Source organism: Pelmatolapia mariae, linkage group LG17, assembly GCF_036321145.2.
Source record: "Pelmatolapia mariae isolate MD_Pm_ZW linkage group LG17, Pm_UMD_F_2, whole genome shotgun sequence".
Lineage (NCBI taxonomy): Eukaryota > Metazoa > Chordata > Actinopteri > Cichliformes > Cichlidae > Pelmatolapia > Pelmatolapia mariae.
The window spans coordinates 40317770-40335166 of record NC_086242.1 but is presented as its reverse complement, the minus strand read 5'-3'; the positions used below and the strand labels follow the sequence as shown (position 1 = coordinate 40335166).

The 17397-nt window shown below is 44.1% G+C and overlaps 2 protein-coding genes across 2 annotated transcripts; one reads left to right on the top strand and one right to left on the bottom strand.

The window, feature by feature from the left end:
• The first annotated feature begins 454 nt into the window (after positions 1 to 454).
• On the top strand, positions 455 to 13097 carry slc26a5 (solute carrier family 26 member 5). The gene is made up of 18 exons (XM_063460497.1): positions 455 to 603; positions 1602 to 1871; positions 2941 to 3080; positions 3271 to 3381; positions 6085 to 6266; positions 6436 to 6600; positions 6680 to 6915; positions 7021 to 7168; positions 7642 to 7755; positions 7871 to 7948; positions 8040 to 8135; positions 8394 to 8500; positions 8611 to 8680; positions 8755 to 8847; positions 10361 to 10465; positions 10591 to 10785; positions 10901 to 10955; positions 12312 to 13097. Exons 2-18 carry the CDS (start codon positions 1699 to 1701, stop codon positions 12458 to 12460), a joined length of 2217 nt encoding a protein of 738 aa, XP_063316567.1. The 5' UTR covers positions 455 to 603; positions 1602 to 1698; the 3' UTR covers positions 12461 to 13097.
• psmc2 (proteasome 26S subunit, ATPase 2) lies at positions 13045 to 17397 on the bottom strand. The gene is made up of 12 exons (XM_063460501.1): positions 17227 to 17397; positions 16932 to 16969; positions 16749 to 16830; positions 15617 to 15716; positions 15306 to 15437; positions 15141 to 15213; positions 14965 to 15060; positions 14704 to 14868; positions 14527 to 14614; positions 14197 to 14399; positions 14022 to 14118; positions 13045 to 13303 (listed from the first exon to the last, which is right to left on the bottom strand). Exons 1-12 carry the CDS (start codon positions 17294 to 17296, stop codon positions 13146 to 13148), a joined length of 1302 nt encoding a protein of 433 aa, XP_063316571.1. The 5' UTR covers positions 17297 to 17397; the 3' UTR covers positions 13045 to 13145.

Below are 17397 nucleotides of genomic sequence, written 5' to 3'. Positions count from 1 at the left end.
CAAGCCTGCCACACGTCAAACACTTTCTGCTTTCATCATCCACCCCTCTGTCCCCAAACACGAGAGCTCCCACTCTGTCTTTGTTTTCCAGCACAGGAACTACTCACTGTGGGACTACACAAACCCTCCAGTAGACAAGTGTCTACAGCGGTGTTGTGTGTCTGTAATAAATGTGTCTGCCATATTTGGTATTTATCTTGAGAGAGAACGGGAAATGCCAGATTTGGATAACCTTTTAGACAAAAACTGCTAAAGTGTAAAGGTCCTCTTTCCTTTCTGTCTTCTAGCACTGATATTAAAGCACAGCAAGAACATAAAGTAGGCCTACCCTTTGTTTTAGGACTACAAAGTGGGATGATAAAGACAACAACGCATGCGTGCAGAGCTACTCCCGTTCTTGCGGACCGGAAGTTGCAAGAAAGTTTGAAGCAGAGGGACTCATCCTGTCTGCACATTCTATCTGTGATTTATCGTCAGCGTTTGGTGCTCTAGTTAAAGGACGTTGCCCTTGTTAAACTTCAACCGAAGAGGTCAGTTTATGTACTTGTGTTCTCCTTGAGCCGACAGCATCTTAGCAGCTGGAGGGAAACAAGGAGGATGGAGGTGAGCGAAGTATCTTTGCTAGTATCTTTGAGTTAGCTTGTTTCCCTGTGAGGAGGTGAAAGCTTCTGCCACAGCCACGGGAGCTGCTGTAGTTACGCTCGCCGTCGTACCTGTAGCACATATTGGCCCTTTAATTAAAATTTCGTGTCTCCGCTTTGAATTTATCAAAGCTGCTTCTTACAACATGATGTGAGCTAGCTAGCAGAGCAGAGGAAGTGGGAAGAAGCCCGAGACGTTCAACTGTCGGCGCGAGAATGACTGAGCAGGAGACCCGACTTTATTCTGCATGATATATAAAACCTTTGACATGAGTCTATTAATGCTCAGGACCTGTTCCACACACGGGTAAAACATAAACAAGTGTTACTCATTTGCATATTATTATATATAAAATAATAAATATATATAGATTTAATAAATAATTAATGTAAATATCAAATACATAACTGTATTCTAATTGTTCTTACTAACTTCTAACTTTTCTAACAGTCGCCTGCTATTCTCACAGTATTACAGTAGTTTCATTCACTATTTATCTGCATAGCCAGAGATTTGATTTTTTTGTTTTTTTGGATTGACTTTGAAGGCACCATGTTGAGCTGTAATCCAAGTACTTAACCAGACCAGCTACGTGTTTCCTCTTTTATAAACATTACCCACATGCATGGCTTTGTTCCTGGATCGTGGTCCATGAAGACCTGTGGTTGCAAGACTTTTGGGAGAGAGGTTTGCCTGTAGCTGTAAAACACTGTGCACCTACCCTGAGCAAACTCTATCCCTATGATTTATTCAGCAAACTTTTCCCCTAGTACATCAAACTTAATGCAAGCCATTACATAAGCTGGTCAGAGACCAAATATTTACTTGAAAGTTGGAGCCTTGCAAATCAAACTGAAATCTCTTTGTCGCCATAGCAAAGGGCTTTCTTATTCTCGTCACCCATGCTTGTAGAAATCATAACTATCTTGTCATGTCTTGTTCTCGCTTGCTCTGAAAAGGTTTAAGGAATGAGGATATACCAGCTAGTGAAATGACCGAGAAGACAAAGCGGGAGAGATAAACTACACGGGACATAGATTCTACGTCAGCCCTACCATGGAGCAAGAAGAGGAAGAAGTGGTGGCTGCAGCAGCTCGACAGGATGAAGACTCCCAGCTGATTTACAGGATCGAGCGTCCTGTCTACAACGAAACTCTGATCCAGGCACAGCTTCTGAAACGCAAAGAAGACACCACCACAAATTGTCAGAAGCTGGCAGAAAAGTTCCAGTAAGTCTTTCTCTGGACATTTCCTGTTAACATGTCGTTGAACAGATCAGCATCGACATAGATCCACACACAAGATCCCAGTCTGCTGTATAAACTGAATCTAGAAGACAGTGGGAAATCTGTGGGAGTTGATCCTTTTGATGAGTGGAAAAATAAGACGTTTAAACACATTAAAATGCAAAAAAGCTCCAACACTGATGTTCAAATAGATTATGTTGGATTCTGACATTTAAAAACAAATGAATAAGTTATTCAGAGCTAAACTGCACAAACCCGGGATCCTCTGTCTCTGCTTTTTATTTGGTAACTGATGCAGCTGGGCAAATGTTTCAAAGTGCAAGCAAAAAGGGGGAGAAGTCGGGGGTTAAACAAGTCGCCCGAACAAGGTTGGGAAATGACATGCTGATGCCAGCTCACTGGGAATTTGGGACTGAGACAGGTGGGAGGGCTTACTGAGGGGAGGGGAGCTGAGGAGGAGGAGGTCTTCATACAAAAGCAGAGATTTGCATTGGAACGGTACAGCGAGCAACCCGGGAGTTAGAACGGGTCTGCACTCATAACCATCCACAGGACGCAGGGCAAAAGGGAGTGAGGCAGAGGGTGTGACAGAGCTCAGGCTCTGAGTGGGAATCGACACAGTGACACGTTAAAGAGTGCCGTGTCATTTTATACAGATGCTTTTTTTCATTTTGCAGAGGGAACAACAAACGTGTCATAATGTTGTAAAACATGTTTTTTAAATACGTCTTGGCTATAGTGCAGAGTGAGAGTGAAGTTGTGTTGGGGCTTAAATCTGTAAAAGCAGAACAAATATTGCTACATCACTGAAATGATATTTCTGTGGTGTAAGAATGAACAGATATCTTCAGTGTAAATCACGTGGTGCTGCTATTAAAGGTATAGTAGTGATTTTGTGAAGCATGAGTCATACCAAAGTTCAGCTAACACGAGGGGGCTTCTTGAATCCTGCAGCCAACAACATGAAAGCTGACTCCAGAAAAACTTTGTGTGGTCAGAGTATCGTCTGTGGTGGGTTTTAAAAAATCTGATTGGTGTTGAATATCCACAGGTGTTCTTCAGAGAAGGCCAAGGCAGCAGCTCTGAGCTTCATGCCTATTCTCTCATGGCTGCCGTCGTATCCAGTCAAGAAGTACCTCTTTTCAGATGTGGTCTCAGGTCTCAGCACGGGAGTTGTGCAGCTTCCACAAGGTCAGTGAGCTGTGCAGCAGCACTGTGTGAAACGCTGAGGCTGTGAGCAGGGCCGGCTGCGGCTCAGAGGAACAGTTTTCTGCTTCATGCTGACTCTGTTTTGGCATCGCTGACACTTTGACACTGTGATGGAGTCACTGAACCTCCAGGATTATTTATTTGGAAACGTGTTTTCTTCCCTGCTCCACAGGACTAGCCTACGCTATGCTGGCTGCGGTGCCTCCTGTTTATGGTCTGTACTCCTCCTTCTACCCGGTCCTGCTGTACACCTTCTTTGGCACGTCCAGACACATATCAGTAGGTGAGAGAGCCTCTGTTCTGACCTCATGGCCCTGTGTGACCTGCTCTGCCTACATACAAGAAAAGATTTACAATATGCTCTTCATTGTTCCATAAGCTCCGCCCTCTTATTTACTCCCCGCCCCCAACACACACACAACAGAAAATATCATGTTCTGCTGTTGAAGCTACATGTACAGAGGAGAGAAATTAAAGGTACCGCCGCCATGGTGATGCCCCCGACCTAAATATTTATTTATTGTTTGAAATTGTTCTCCCATATTGGATGATCCAAACAGACACACCCTGACACTGTCTGACATTTCCTTTCAGTTTGGTGTTAAATATAAAGTTGGTGTTAAGGTTCTCGCCAAGAAAGAAGATTTTTAAATAAGATGTATAAGAAGAAAATGATTGTATATAAAGGAAACTGCTGCTTCCTTGATGTGTCACTGACTGAACTCTTGGTCCTGATTGCTAGCTTCTTCATTTTCTAGCTTGATGTTCATTCATTGCGGTTCGTTTGGAATAAAGAAACCATGGAAGCAGCTCCTCTGTTTCACTGCAGCTGTGTGCTCTGCTACGGCAGCTTCCTCACGTCTAACAGTATTTCCAGTAATGCTTTACTGCCTATTATGAGGATAGGAAACTATAGTTGATTTGTTTCCAGCCTGACTCTCTTGACATTGTCCAGAATTTGTCTTTCATTGGCTCCACCTCTGTTCCTCATGTCTGCTTTCAAAACACGTTCAGACGCACTGAGCTGTTTTGTTTTCTCGCTTGCTTTTTGAGAGACTAAGAAATTCTGTAGAAAAGACAAATGTAGTTAAGATGATGTCATTTTTTACAGGGTTGAGCTTTTTATACTCTATGGTGGTGTTTCTTAATCCACATTAATGGTGTCACATCAAAGTCTTGCAGGCGACGAGTCATTTTTCACACAGCTGTGTCTGTAGTGTGAGTGACTATGAGGTGCACTTGGTTACACAGTGATTCAGATTACGAGATGAAAGGTGTGGAGGAAATGTTTGTATTTGTGTAACTGTGTGCTTAGCTTTCATGGGAGGATTGTGACATTTCAGCGACCTCACCCTGTGACAGCTTCCTTTCCTTGAAATGGGTCCAAGTCTCAAATGCCAGCTGTGACCTATGAGTCCCTCTGACAGTTGGACCCAATGAAGCACCTCACAAACAGGAAGTGTTCCTGTAAAACTGTCACATGGTGAGGAAACAACACGTCACATTATTGCAGAATAAGAGACAGATGAGCCTGTCATCAGAAAGCACACACTTGATGAACAGCACCAAACGGGAAGGAGGCAAAGTGCTGCAGTGATGTTTGGTTTAGTGCAACCGTGTGTGGGAGAGGTTTTCCTGAAAAAGGACAGGTGCAATAAAAATATTACATTTCATTTTGTTAAAGCCAACTGTGCTTTTATTAAACCTTCTTGGTCCTCTTTGTTGGTGTGAGGGTTTGGATATTTCTCTGTAAAGAACAGAAAGAGCTCAAAGAGCTTCGTGCTCTCACAGACTAAACCCAGCATCCTTTCAGACAGAGTGCTTCATGTCTCACACACTTTGAATAGTGAGATTCAGTTTCTTCCTTCCAGGCGAGAAAACCCCGTTATCACATGATAGACGAGTACTGTGACTCATTTCCTCTGCCAAGAAGGGTGTGTGTGTGTGTGTGTGTGTGTGTGTGTGTGTGTGTGTGTGTGTGTGTGTGTGTGTGTGTGTGTGTGTGTGTGTGTGTGTCATTCTGTCTTAAAACATGATAACTTTTAAAGTTTCGAATGAATGTTGATGAAACTTTGGGGGTGGAGGGAGTGACGTCATGTTAAGACTCCATTCATATTTGACTGACGTCCACGAGGTCTTCAAGCTCCACTAATGATTTTATTGGTTAAAAACTGACAAAACCTTCTAACTTAAACTGTCATTCATACACGTTTGGTGTGTATTGATATTATACAGACAGTACTGTATAGATGCTGCTTACCTTCTCACTGAGAGTGTTTATGGGGACTGTAAATATGACGTTATTACCTGATCTTTAAACGTTCTTAAAATGTCTTTAAAATTCTGATTAACATTGAGGACGTGATGCTGGGGCTCACATCTGCATCCAAATGTCACCTTTGACCTCTACCTTTAAAGTAAATACTGCCCACAGAGGCTTAACCTTGTGCTCTTAACCCTAACCCTCTGAGCTTGGTGGATGTTGTGAAAACCCACTTTCTAACATCTTCCAGCTTTTGAACTGGGATTGTAAAACTCGCTGCCTCTAACTACTTAAAGACTGACATAAGCAGCAGGACTGAGATTTCATTAAACCCAGCCTCAGTTGTCTCACCAATCTGGCTGCTTTCTTTTCTCCAGCACTGTCACGCTTGTCTCAATTGTCAGTTTAAATCTGTCCAACAAATGGGTCCAATAAACTAGACCCTTTGAAGCTGAGGAGCTAATCGGCAAAGATTATAAATCACCGCTGGCCGAAATCTGGCCTGACATCAGGTTGCTGTGGAAATGATGACGGTCCCCGAGAGGAAATTATTGGGCTGCTTTTCAAGTGTGAGGCAGGACGGCCTTTACCGTCACAGGGGTGGTGAGAGTAAAGGCCGGTGCAAGCACAAGTCTGCAGTTTCTGTGCTGGATTTGAGAGCTCGTTGTACTTGACATCAGCTTTGACCCCAGCCTATCATAGCGCTGTGTTTGTGACCTGCAGGAACCTTTGCTGTCATAAGTCTGATGATTGGGGGCGTCGCTGTGAGGGAGGCACCAGACAGCATGTATATGAATATCAATGCTACTGGATCCAACGCATCCGATGCCATCAACGTGGAACTTCGTGATAAGAGCAGGGTCCAGGTGGCCGTGATGGTCACAACCCTGGCGGGACTCATCCAGGTCAGCCTCCCACCTACAGAACAGCCGTGGCTAATCTCACTGTTTATCCAAAGCAGCAGCAGCATGTCTGAATCACTGTTGATGTATCAACTCGATTTTAAATGTTTCTGTATGAAACATTGTTTTCCAAAAACAGAATGACCCCCCTCTTCTTTTGCATTCCTTTCAGATTGTTTTAGGTCTTCTCAGGTTTGGCTTTGTAGCAATCTACCTCACCGAGCCGCTGGTGCGAGGCTTCACCACAGCAGCATCCATGCACGTCGTCATCTCCCAACTGAAGTACTTGCTGGGGGTGGAAACGCAGCGTTATTCTGGGTTTCTCTCTGCTATTTATGTGAGTTTTGAGAGGCCCTGCCTTTCTCCTTCCCAGAATGGTCAATGAATCGCTAACACTTACCTTTCTGTCACTGCAGAGTGTCAAAGCAGTGCTCAGCAGAATCACCAGCACCAATATTGCCACTTTCCTTCTGGGGCTCGGGTGCATCATCTTCCTTTACGTGATCAAAGTTCTCAACGAGCGCTTCAAGAAGAAGCTGCCCATTCCCATTCCTGGAGAGATCATTGTGGTCATCGTGTCCACGGGCATCTCTTATGGTTTGTCGTTATCAAAGGAATACAAGGTCCATGTGGTTGGGAACATACCAACAGGGTAGGCTGCACACACTTATAGATTGTTTAAGTGTCTTTTGGTTTAAGCTCTTGTTCTCTACACGTGTGTGACAGAGGTATACAGATGTTGTCTTATTGGTTACAGGCTCCGCCCTCCTGCTGCCCCAAACATCTCGCTGTTGCCCAATTTGGTCACAGATTCTTTTGCTATAGCAATTGTAGGATTCTCCATGGATGTCTCGCTGGCCAAGATCTTTGCCCTGAAACATGGCTACAGTGTGGATGGCAACCAGGTGAGTGTGTCCACGGGGTGAGCTGCTGATGAGCCTCTGGCACTGTGTGTGACTAAATGTTTGTTTGAACACTTTGGATCTTCTGGATGACGGGACGTCCTCTAGATGTTTGTTGCAAATCTTGTAAAGTTATATTTTTATTCTGCGCGCTGATATTGGAAATGCTGCTCACAAAAGGTTCATTGTTCCAGTTTGTTGGAACTTGTTCATTTCATTGAACACTGAGTAGTTTGGAGCATTGTATAGTTGCCTGACTGTACTATTCGTTTAAGACTGAACAAAGCTCCAGTGACACATAGCTGACACATAAATACAGGTCATGCATTTAGTAAAGCACGACTGTGGGAAATATACGGGTCGCATTTTCCTGAAATTGTCCAAAGCTGACGTGTGAAAATGTTGTTGCAGAAGGACTTTCCTCTCTTTTGGAAGCTCAGTGTTTTCACAGTTTTCCTCCATGTGTCCACTTTCAGGAGCTCATTGCACTCGGTCTGTGTAACTTCATCAGCTCTTTCTTCCAAACGTTTGCCGTCACCTGCTCCATGTCGAGGAGTCTGGTCCAGGAGAGCACAGGAGGCAAAACACAGGTGACACACACGAGCTACAGAAATGATTACACTATCTAAATTGGTGCTGTAAAGCTATTGGTAGAGTGAGAGAGGTGTGTTGATGGAGTTATTGCTTTTTATGTGTGTGCTTTAGATTGCAGGGCTCCTGGCGTCGCTGCTGGTGCTGGTGGTGGTGGTGGCCATCGGCTTTGTCTTCGAGCCGCTCCCTCAGGTGAGTTCCTGTCTGACGTTTGGGCGTGACCTGTGAGACTGCACACACCTAAATGTCTTGTTTGGCTCTCATGTTTGCTTGTGTTTCTCAGACTGCGCTGGCTGCCATCATCATGGTCAACCTAATAGGGATGTTCAAGCAGTTCAGAGACATTCCCAGTCTGTGGAGGACCAGCAAGATTGAACTGGTCAGTCTTTAAAACCAAGCTTAGCTGACTTAAAGTGCACCGTTGTTCTGAGAGGTGTTTATGTGAACCCGAGTGAACACACAGTGGAGAAGCTGAACTTGCAGACAGAAGTGTGACTATAATGTGCAGGAGTGGAAACGATCAGATAAATGCACGTCGTCTGAAGACATTTGCATATGTAAAAACTGTGTTTGTGTTTCTTGCAAAATGCTTTATCTTCATGCTGGTTTCATGTTACTTTCTTTTTTGTCCTCTCAGGCCATCTGGGTGATTGCCTTTATCGCTTCTGTGCTGCTGGGACTGGACTACGGCCTCCTGGTGGCCGTCACATTCGCCATATTGACAGTCATATACAGGACACAGAGGTAATGATTCGAATATGTGTTTTTACTTGAACTGAAGCTTAAAGGCAGCTGTGAGAGTTTTCAAAGAGCAGGTTTGATTTGTGCTCTGAACTGTTTTCTTTCTCTTCCAGCCCTAAAAGTTCCATCCTGGGTCACGTCGCTAACACGGGGCTCTACTGTGACGTCGACGAGTATGAAGAGGTAAATGTGTGAGAAGAGAAACCTGCTCCGTGTGAAACATCCACACTGACCAAACCTGCTGTTTGTGTTCTCAGGCGGCTGAATATGAGGGGATTAAGATTTTCCACTCCAACTCTTCAATCTACTTCGCTAACAGTGACCTGTATGTGAACAGCCTCAAGGAGAAGGTAGCACTGTGTTTGAGTGTGTAAGCAAACAGAAACCCCTTTTGTGGGGGAAATATGTGAAGCACTTATTATCACTGAGCTCACGCTGCTCTTCTCAGACTGAGTCAGTTAAGACTGACTCAGTCTGAGAAGAGCAGCGTGAGCGTGTAATTATCTGGTGGTAGATACGAGCAGAGCTCTACTTTGAGATGAGCAGGAAGTCTGTTTGCTTGTGTTTTAACTGTCTTGGCTACAAATGAAGGTTTGCAGTTGTAGCCTGTTCACGTTACAGCTTCACACAGTTCAGTGAAAACGTTTCTACGTTTGTCATTTCTGCTTTTTTATGTGTTCAAAAAACTAAGAGCAAAAAATACATTTTAAACTTTACTGTGTGAATTAAAACAAAGGTTTATCCAGCATCTAAGCACCTTGTGGGAGATATTCCCAGCTTCTTCCAGTCTTAACCTGAGGAGTAACTGTGCCAGCTTTACCAGCAACAACTGATTCCTAGGGATCAGTCTCTGTGGTGGCATGTTGAGTCCTTAAAGGGGAAAAGAGTCCCGTTGTAAGATCATGGATTTAGCTCAGTGTTTACGAGTCACAGCCATGCCTGATCGCATCAATAACACAAAGAGACCGACGCTACAAGAGCTCAAAAAGCAACACATGGTGCCACGATCAGCTGCGAAGGGTAACAGGGTCATTACTTTACTGCTTCAGAGCTTGGACAGTTGATGGAACTATGAATTCTGGGTAATTACTTTTTCACCTAGGTGCAGGTTTGGATAGCTTGTGTTGATTAAACAATGAAATCACACGTTGAAAACTGCATTTTGCATTTACTCAGGTTATCTTTGTGCAAGATTAACGCTTGTTTTGTGACAAATCAGGTGAAGCACAGATATTACTGAAAGCAGTTGATCATGTGCTTCATGCTTATTGTGTTAAAGTTTAAAAGTAAAGATGTCGATATGTGTTCGTTTTGTAAAACATTATTTCAGTTCTCATTTTTGTTTTTCATATTCAATTCAACTTTATTTATACAGCGCCAAATCACAACAACAGTCGCCTCAAGGTGCTTTATATTGTAAGGTCGACCCTACAGTAATACATACAGAGAAACACCCAACAATCATATGACCCCCTATGAGCAAGCACTTTGGTGACAGTGGGAAGGAAAAACTCCCTTTTAACAGGAAGAAACCTCCGACAGAACCAGGCTCAGGGAGGGGCGGGGCCATCTGCTGTGATTGGTTAGGGTGAGAGAAGGAAGACAGGATAAAGACATGCTGGGGAAGAGAGACAGAGATTAATAACAAGTGTATTATGTAATGTAATATGAACAATTATCAGAGAAAATGTTTGTTTTTATTGAGGTTTAATTTTTTTCTGTTGGAGTTTAAGAGTTTACACAGTTGATTATGAGAATCGCCAAAATAAGACGCGAGGTAATGGTAGAGGTAAACGAGTGAGGAAGAATGAAGTGCTGAGTTGGATGTTAACAGCTCTGTTGTAATTATGTTGCTCTTTACAGACGGGGCTAAACCCTGAACACTTACAAGCTGCTCGGAAAGCCCAAAAAAAAAGAAAGGAGAAGACGAACAGCAATCAGTCGTCTCTGCTGAAAATCTGTGCCAAGGTGAGTCACTATTTTTCTTTTCTTGTCTATCCAAACTTTGAGCTTTGTTAACAGGTTAAATACACACTCATGTGACGGTCGTGTGTGTATATATTATATGTTTTGGTGTGCTACTTTGTTTCTAGTACAAGGATGAGGCAGTGACTCATCACGTGGCGGTGGCGGAGGATCAGAAGAACGGCCAGTTTGGCGACAGACATGGCGACTCAGCCTCAGAGGAGGCGGTCTTCCTTGAGCCTTTCAGCACAGTCCACTCCATCATCCTGGACTGGACGTCTGCAAGTTTCATCGACTCAGTGGGAGCTAAAGCCATCAGACAGGTTCTGGCCCTTTCTCCAGTGCTGCACTGCACAGGAACACCAGTCACTGTTTCATGGTGTAGAGCTCAAATACTAAAAACTATTATTTGTTTTTATCTGTTATCTGTTTGTGCAGGTCATTAAAGAGTATGCCACCGTAGATGTCCGGGTGGTCATAGCTGGCTGCAACAGTAAGTGACTATTAAGACTTCATTTTTTGTTAGATCTGAAAATATCTGTGCACATGCTCTGTTTAATATGCACTACGTACCAAACGCTATAGCAATTAAAACCCATCCATCCATCTATCGGCGTATCTTTACAAATAGCTGTGGGGACTATTTGTGGACCGTGAACTGTTCATGAAACCAGTTAAAGAGGACTGGTGCTTTGTTACACATCGTCCTGCAGGAGTTGGGTACACTGTGGTCAGAAAGGCATGGACGTGGAAATATCCCTCACACTGTAGCACCACTGATTCAAGGCAGGAGGAATCCATGCTGTTATGATGTTTGTACCAAAGTCTGCTACAGAAATCAAGATTAGGCAAAGCCTGTGCATACTGCAACCTCAGGTTTCTGTTTGTAGCTGGGCGATGTGGCGCCCTGTGGTCTGATGCTGCTTTAGCCCATCTGCTTTCCAACATGAGGTGCATTCAGAGAAGCTCTTCGGTGGTAACACGTGGTTATCTGAGTCACTCTTACCTTCCTGTCACGCTCGACACAATTCTTCTCTGACATCATTGAGGCATCTTCTCCCAGAGAACTGCTGCTCACCTCACGCTTGTTCAGACCGTCATCTTTAAACCTCAGAGATGATTGTGTTGGAAAGTCCCAGCAACTTCTAAAACACTCAGCACGTCTGATATCTACAGTCATGCCATGTTCATTCTGATGCTCGCCTTGAACTCCAGCTGATGTCTGCATTGAGCTTCTGCCATGTGATTGGATGGAAACAGGCAACAAGCGCTATGACAGAACTCTGTTGATATGAAAGTTTTGGTTTGGATGATTAAGCTTGTGGGTCCTGACAGACTGCTGACAGACTGCTGCCTGTGCAAACACAGCCTGTGATTCAAAGACTGAAGCCAGCGCCATTCCTGCAGTAACAAACAGGACACTCCTGTTCTGCAGATTTGGGATTGAAAATGAGAAGATATCATTTGGAACCAAATGGTAAACATGATGTCACACGATATATTTACAGTTCACTTTCAGTATATTGCCTCACGAGCGCTCAGGATGTTTTCAGAGTGGCAGCTAGCCAGAAGAAGGCAGGGATGAAGCTGCAGCGGCTCGTTTCAGGCTGTAACAAAGCTGCTGTCGAGTGCAGTCCAAGAAATGAACACAGCAGGTTGCTTTATTTGCTTTGTGTGCCCTGTAAATGGAACAAAGGTATCACTGCAGGAACGTCTCAGTGTCTGCACAGAACGTTTATTAGCCCCGCTGCAGTGAGTCTGTCCTTCACAAAAGTCTGTTTGTGTTAAAATGGTTTGAAAGTGGTTGTCATTGATGTAAATACTGAGCCTGCTGCATGTTTCTCTGCAGGAAACCTGCTGGCTGAACTGGACACCTTGAAGTTCTTCACTAAGGACCTGACCACAGACTTCCTGTTCCCCACCGTCCACGATGCCGTGCTCCACTGTCAGCACTCAAACTCTCACCCGTCTGTGGCTGCGGTCAGCGACATGACCTGAGAGGATGTGACGTAACTGAGAACAAGTCGCAGGAATGGGACGTGGTGGCGCTCTCACAACCTCACTGTGAACTTGTTTTCAGCTGAAATATCAGGAGTGTTTTTCACACTCAGTGCACTTAAAGAATCACGAAGTCTTGTTAAAGACAAGAACATTGTTTTAATCAGAACCTTCAGAATGTGTCCAGCCTGATTTCTCTGCAGTGTTGACGTTGCACTTTAGTCATGTTGTAGTTCTCACTGTTTGCTGAAGTACTTTTTAAAGCTGCAGCTTGTCTACATGATAATGTTAGCAGGTACTTTTGGAGGCCTTGTGTTGTAAACATGTAATACTGACCACCTCATTATCACGCTGGTACCAAATTGTTACCTATAATCTGTCAATATGATTTTTGTTATTCTGATCTGGAATGACCTTTCCGGTCTGTTTACAGTGTCATGTTGCTGTTACTGTACATTTGCATTGGTATTTGACTCAAGAGTACTACATGAATGCAGTGGACAGCTTTGATTGTGCTGTTGGTGAACGGCACAGGAGGCCTTTCAAGCTCCCTGTGCTTATTTTGTTAAACACTGAAACTCAAATCTGGAATAACTTTTATTTTTTAGTGAACAACAATAACAACAAAACAAAATCCTTTTGACTTTCTTTTTTTGACAAAGCCAAATCAGACACAAGCACACACTCAGTTGTAGGTCATGTATCTGGGAGTGGCGCTGAACTTGGCATATGATTTGATGACCTTGTTAACGGCTTCCAGGAAATCTTTCTCTGTGGCGATCTTCCTGCGGGCCCTGATGGCAAACATTCCTGCCTCGGTGCACACGCTGCGGATCTCGGCACCTGAAAGGAAACACACGATTTAAGAGAGTGCTCAGACTTTCAGTCTAGAGCTGAAAAACTATTAAACCTGCATATAGACGACCTTTATCTCACGCTGTCAAGCCATTCAAAACAGTTTGACTTGGCTGAAATACAGGATTGTGTTAAAGGACAGCCGAGACTTGCCTCAGACTCTCATCTACTTTAACATAACATACTTCCAAGTTTATAAAAGGCAATAAGAAACCTTTCCAAGTAACAGGTTGCCCCCGTGTGGTCATACATCAGTACTACACTAAGAGGTCTGAACTCTTCTAAACTAACAAGAAGTCGATAAACAAATCGGAAAAATACTGGAAGCCACTCAGAAAACAAGTAGTTTAGTGCAGCGGTCCCCAACTTTTTATTCATTTATCTCCGACAATATTTTCACAGACCAGCCTTTATGGTGTCGCGGATCAATAAAACCAGTACTGGTACCAAACACCCAGGGAAACCGCGTCAACGATAAAACCCCTGAAAACCATACATTTCACACCCAAGCCTCAACTCTTACGGCCCGGTACCGGTCCGTGGTTTGGGGACCGCTGGTTTAGTGTCTCTATGACAACAGCATTCTGAAGGAAAGGACAGCTGATGTATGCCACACCCACACGAGCAGGAAACACTAAAACAGATAAAGACGCAGCTGAGGGAGACTGTGACTCGACAGGAAGTAACGTCTGCTCTGCAGTCTTACCGGTGCTGTTGGGACAGAGGCGAGCCAGCAGCTCAAAGCGAATGTCTCTCTCCACACTCATGGAGCGGGCATGGATCTTGAAGATGTGGGTGCGACCCTGCAACGGGAGTTTTAAAGATGGTTGAATTGGACAGAGCTACATCAGAGAAGTGTAACAGTCCAGTTTGAAACTCACCTCAAGGTCAGGCAGGCTGAACTCGATCTTCCTATCCAGACGTCCGGGCCTCATCAGGGCCGGGTCCAGCGTGTCCGGCCTGTTGGTGGCCATCAGCACTTTGATGTTGCCTCGAGGGTCGAAACCATCCAGCTGATTGATGAGCTCCAGCATGGTCCTTTGGACCTCGTTGTCTCCACCGGCGCCGTCATCAAAACGAGCACCTGGCAGGTTCAGAGGGTTACACGCTCACACTCAGAATGGATTTCTCTTCACGCTGGATTAAAAGGGCTGCTGCACGTCAATGGATGGTTTTTTTTGTTGTTTTTTTTTTTAAGTAATAAGACTAACCTCCAATAGCATCAATTTCATCAAAGAAGATCAGACAGGCCTTTTTGGTCCTGGCCATCTCAAAGAGCTCACGCACCATCCTGGCTCCCTGTGAACGAGTTCAGGAAAAGTCAGATGTTTACGAGAATCAACCTTCCTGATCTGAACTGCAGCTAATCTTTCTTTTCGTGAGCGCACCTCTCCCACATATTTCTGCACGAGCTCGGAGCCGATGACTCTGATGAAGCAGGCGTCTGTTCTGTTGGCCACAGCCCGGGCACACAGGGTCTTTCCGGTACCGGGGGGCCCGAATAGCAGCACACCTTTAGGAGGCTCGATTCCCAGATTGACAAACCTCTCAGGCTGGTGAGAAGAAAAAGATGACAAGTGAGCTTCCATGTGCAGAAGACAGTTGCTTCACTCAAGCCTCAGTGGTTGTTCTAACTTTGGAACACTCACATGGAGCAGCGGAGTTTCGACCACCTCTCTTAGCTTCTCAATCTGCTCCTTGCATCCACCAACATCACTGTAGGTCACATCAGGCTTCTCTTCCACCTAAAGCAAGTGGGCAAAGGAGTTATCACATGCAAGCAGACAGATAACCAAACAATCACAAAGTATCCTCGCCTCCCAACCTGCATCATGGTGACAGTGGGGTCGATTTTCGGAGGCAGAGGAATGTGGATCTGATACTTGTTTCTGTCAACCCTGGAAAAACAGAAAGGTCACTAAACTTAGCTTACACTTGACGGAACCTTCTGGAAACTATGTAACACATCTAAATCATGTTTCTGCCTCACCCCACTCTCATGCCCTCCTCGATGTCAGTTGGAGCCACCTGGTCACTCAGGTCCACCACAAACTTGGCAAACTGTTTGACGTTGATGATGTATTTGGGATCCTCAGAGTCTGCATTGATGATCTTTGTGCATCTTTCAGAAAAAAATAAAGAATCATGAAGCTACATAATGGAAATGCTGTGGAAGGAAGTAGGAAAGCTAAGAATATTCACGTCAGATTAACAGGAATGTCGCTCGAAACATCTCAAAGGGAAGATCAGCGATATAACACCACACTTTACATTTTGGTGATGTTAAAGTCGAACATTTACCTTGCTACCTGCAGCGGCTGCTCACTCTGCAGTGTCTGCTTGTCAGCAGCTAGATCCCAGAGAGCCGGTGGAGCCAGGCCTGTGTCAGACTCCTTGATGCCTGTGCAATTAAAAAAAACAAAAATCAGACACAAAGCATCTTGTGCATGCTTCCAAAGTACCAAAACTGTCCATATATACTCCTCTGATAAAGCTGGACAACCGTTCCAAATTTAAGATGATCCATTTTCAACAACAATGCTGCCCTTTCCATTTTTTGGATTTAAAGTCAACTAGACATGCCTTTTTAAAATCTAAACTGGCCCCATAGCTGTGGGTTGTGGTAGAAAAGGTGATCTCTCTTTGTGTGTTAAACTAGCCCAGAGTACAGGCTGGCACTGGGTGGCCGGGAAAGGCCAGCTAGACAGCTGCATCTGAAGTAACAGGCCATGCAAGCACCAAATAATTAAGTCAAGGGGTGAAAATACATGAGATTTAACTGGCACTTAATGAAACTTAAATGTCCAAATGTATTTGTGCAACAGTGCTATTGAGTCCTGTGCATGTTGCAGGATAATCAGTTAATATGCACAGGACCATGCAGCAGCAGTTATCATCGTGTCTGTAACTTGGGACGCACGATTCGCTAAACTTGCTGATTTTGTATCGTTTCTGGATGCGACAAAATTCATTCAGGATCAGACTTTTTAGTTCAGAAGCCTTTTCTGATTTGCGTCTCCTGCTGGAATCAACGAGCGACCTTTCACTTGTCAGCCTAATGTGTAAACCACTTCTATGGAGCTACCAAATACTTCCTGTACTACTGTTGGTTGTTAGAAATGAAACCAAGAATATCTGAATACGTTTATAAATTGTAATGGTGAATTCCAAGTAAAGAAAATCCAAGAAAGCCGGAGTAAAACCCCTGATTTTGACCCAGTACTTGAAATTTGGTCAGACACAAGTGGCCTCCTAAGCTGGAACTTTTGAAGGTTTAGAAAGTTAGTTCGGCAAATGAGCTTTTCAAATAAATGCCGTTTTATTGCTTATGACTGCTTTTAAACAATCACCAAGTCCAGTAAGAAGCTTACTGAGAACTCTACATCTTACTGCCCTGCTGTGGCACAAATGTACTTCTGGATTCGTCGCTCACCCGTCAGCTCATTTATCTTCTTGAGCAGCTGCTGAATGTCATCTTCCACTTGTTTGATCTGTCTGGAATAGGTACTCTGACCCTGGTGGTGAACAGCAAACAACACATTCACTCACTGTGGAATCATTTCCATTTCCTTGACACTTGCTTGGTGTCGTGGTTTAGTTTGAAAGCCATACTTACATATGTTTTGAGCAGAGCGATGTCCCCTTCATCCAAAGCTTTAAAAAAGAATCACAATCACATGAATGCGTTTGCACTCCGACACTGTTGTCGGACTGAGCGATGCAGTATACACAAGACTTTTTATTCCACCATCAACACATCATATTTATAACAACATGGTAACAAACACATTCAGCAGGAGCAAACTGTTTTCAACGAGCTAAGCTAACATTAGCAATGTTGCTAGCTGATATCGACGCTTCCTTTCGGGAAATAATATCAAAGGGTTTAAAATAAATGATTTTAGATATACCTCTAATAGGAGAGTCATCCTTCTCCTCTTCCTTAATCTTCCTTTGGTCGTCTCCCAGATAGTCCGGCATGTTTAATGTGTGAACAAACTGTTTAGTCACGAACAATCGGGACTGCTAAACTCTACAATTACACAGCAGCTTTGGACTTCCGCCGCTATGCGCAACAAACC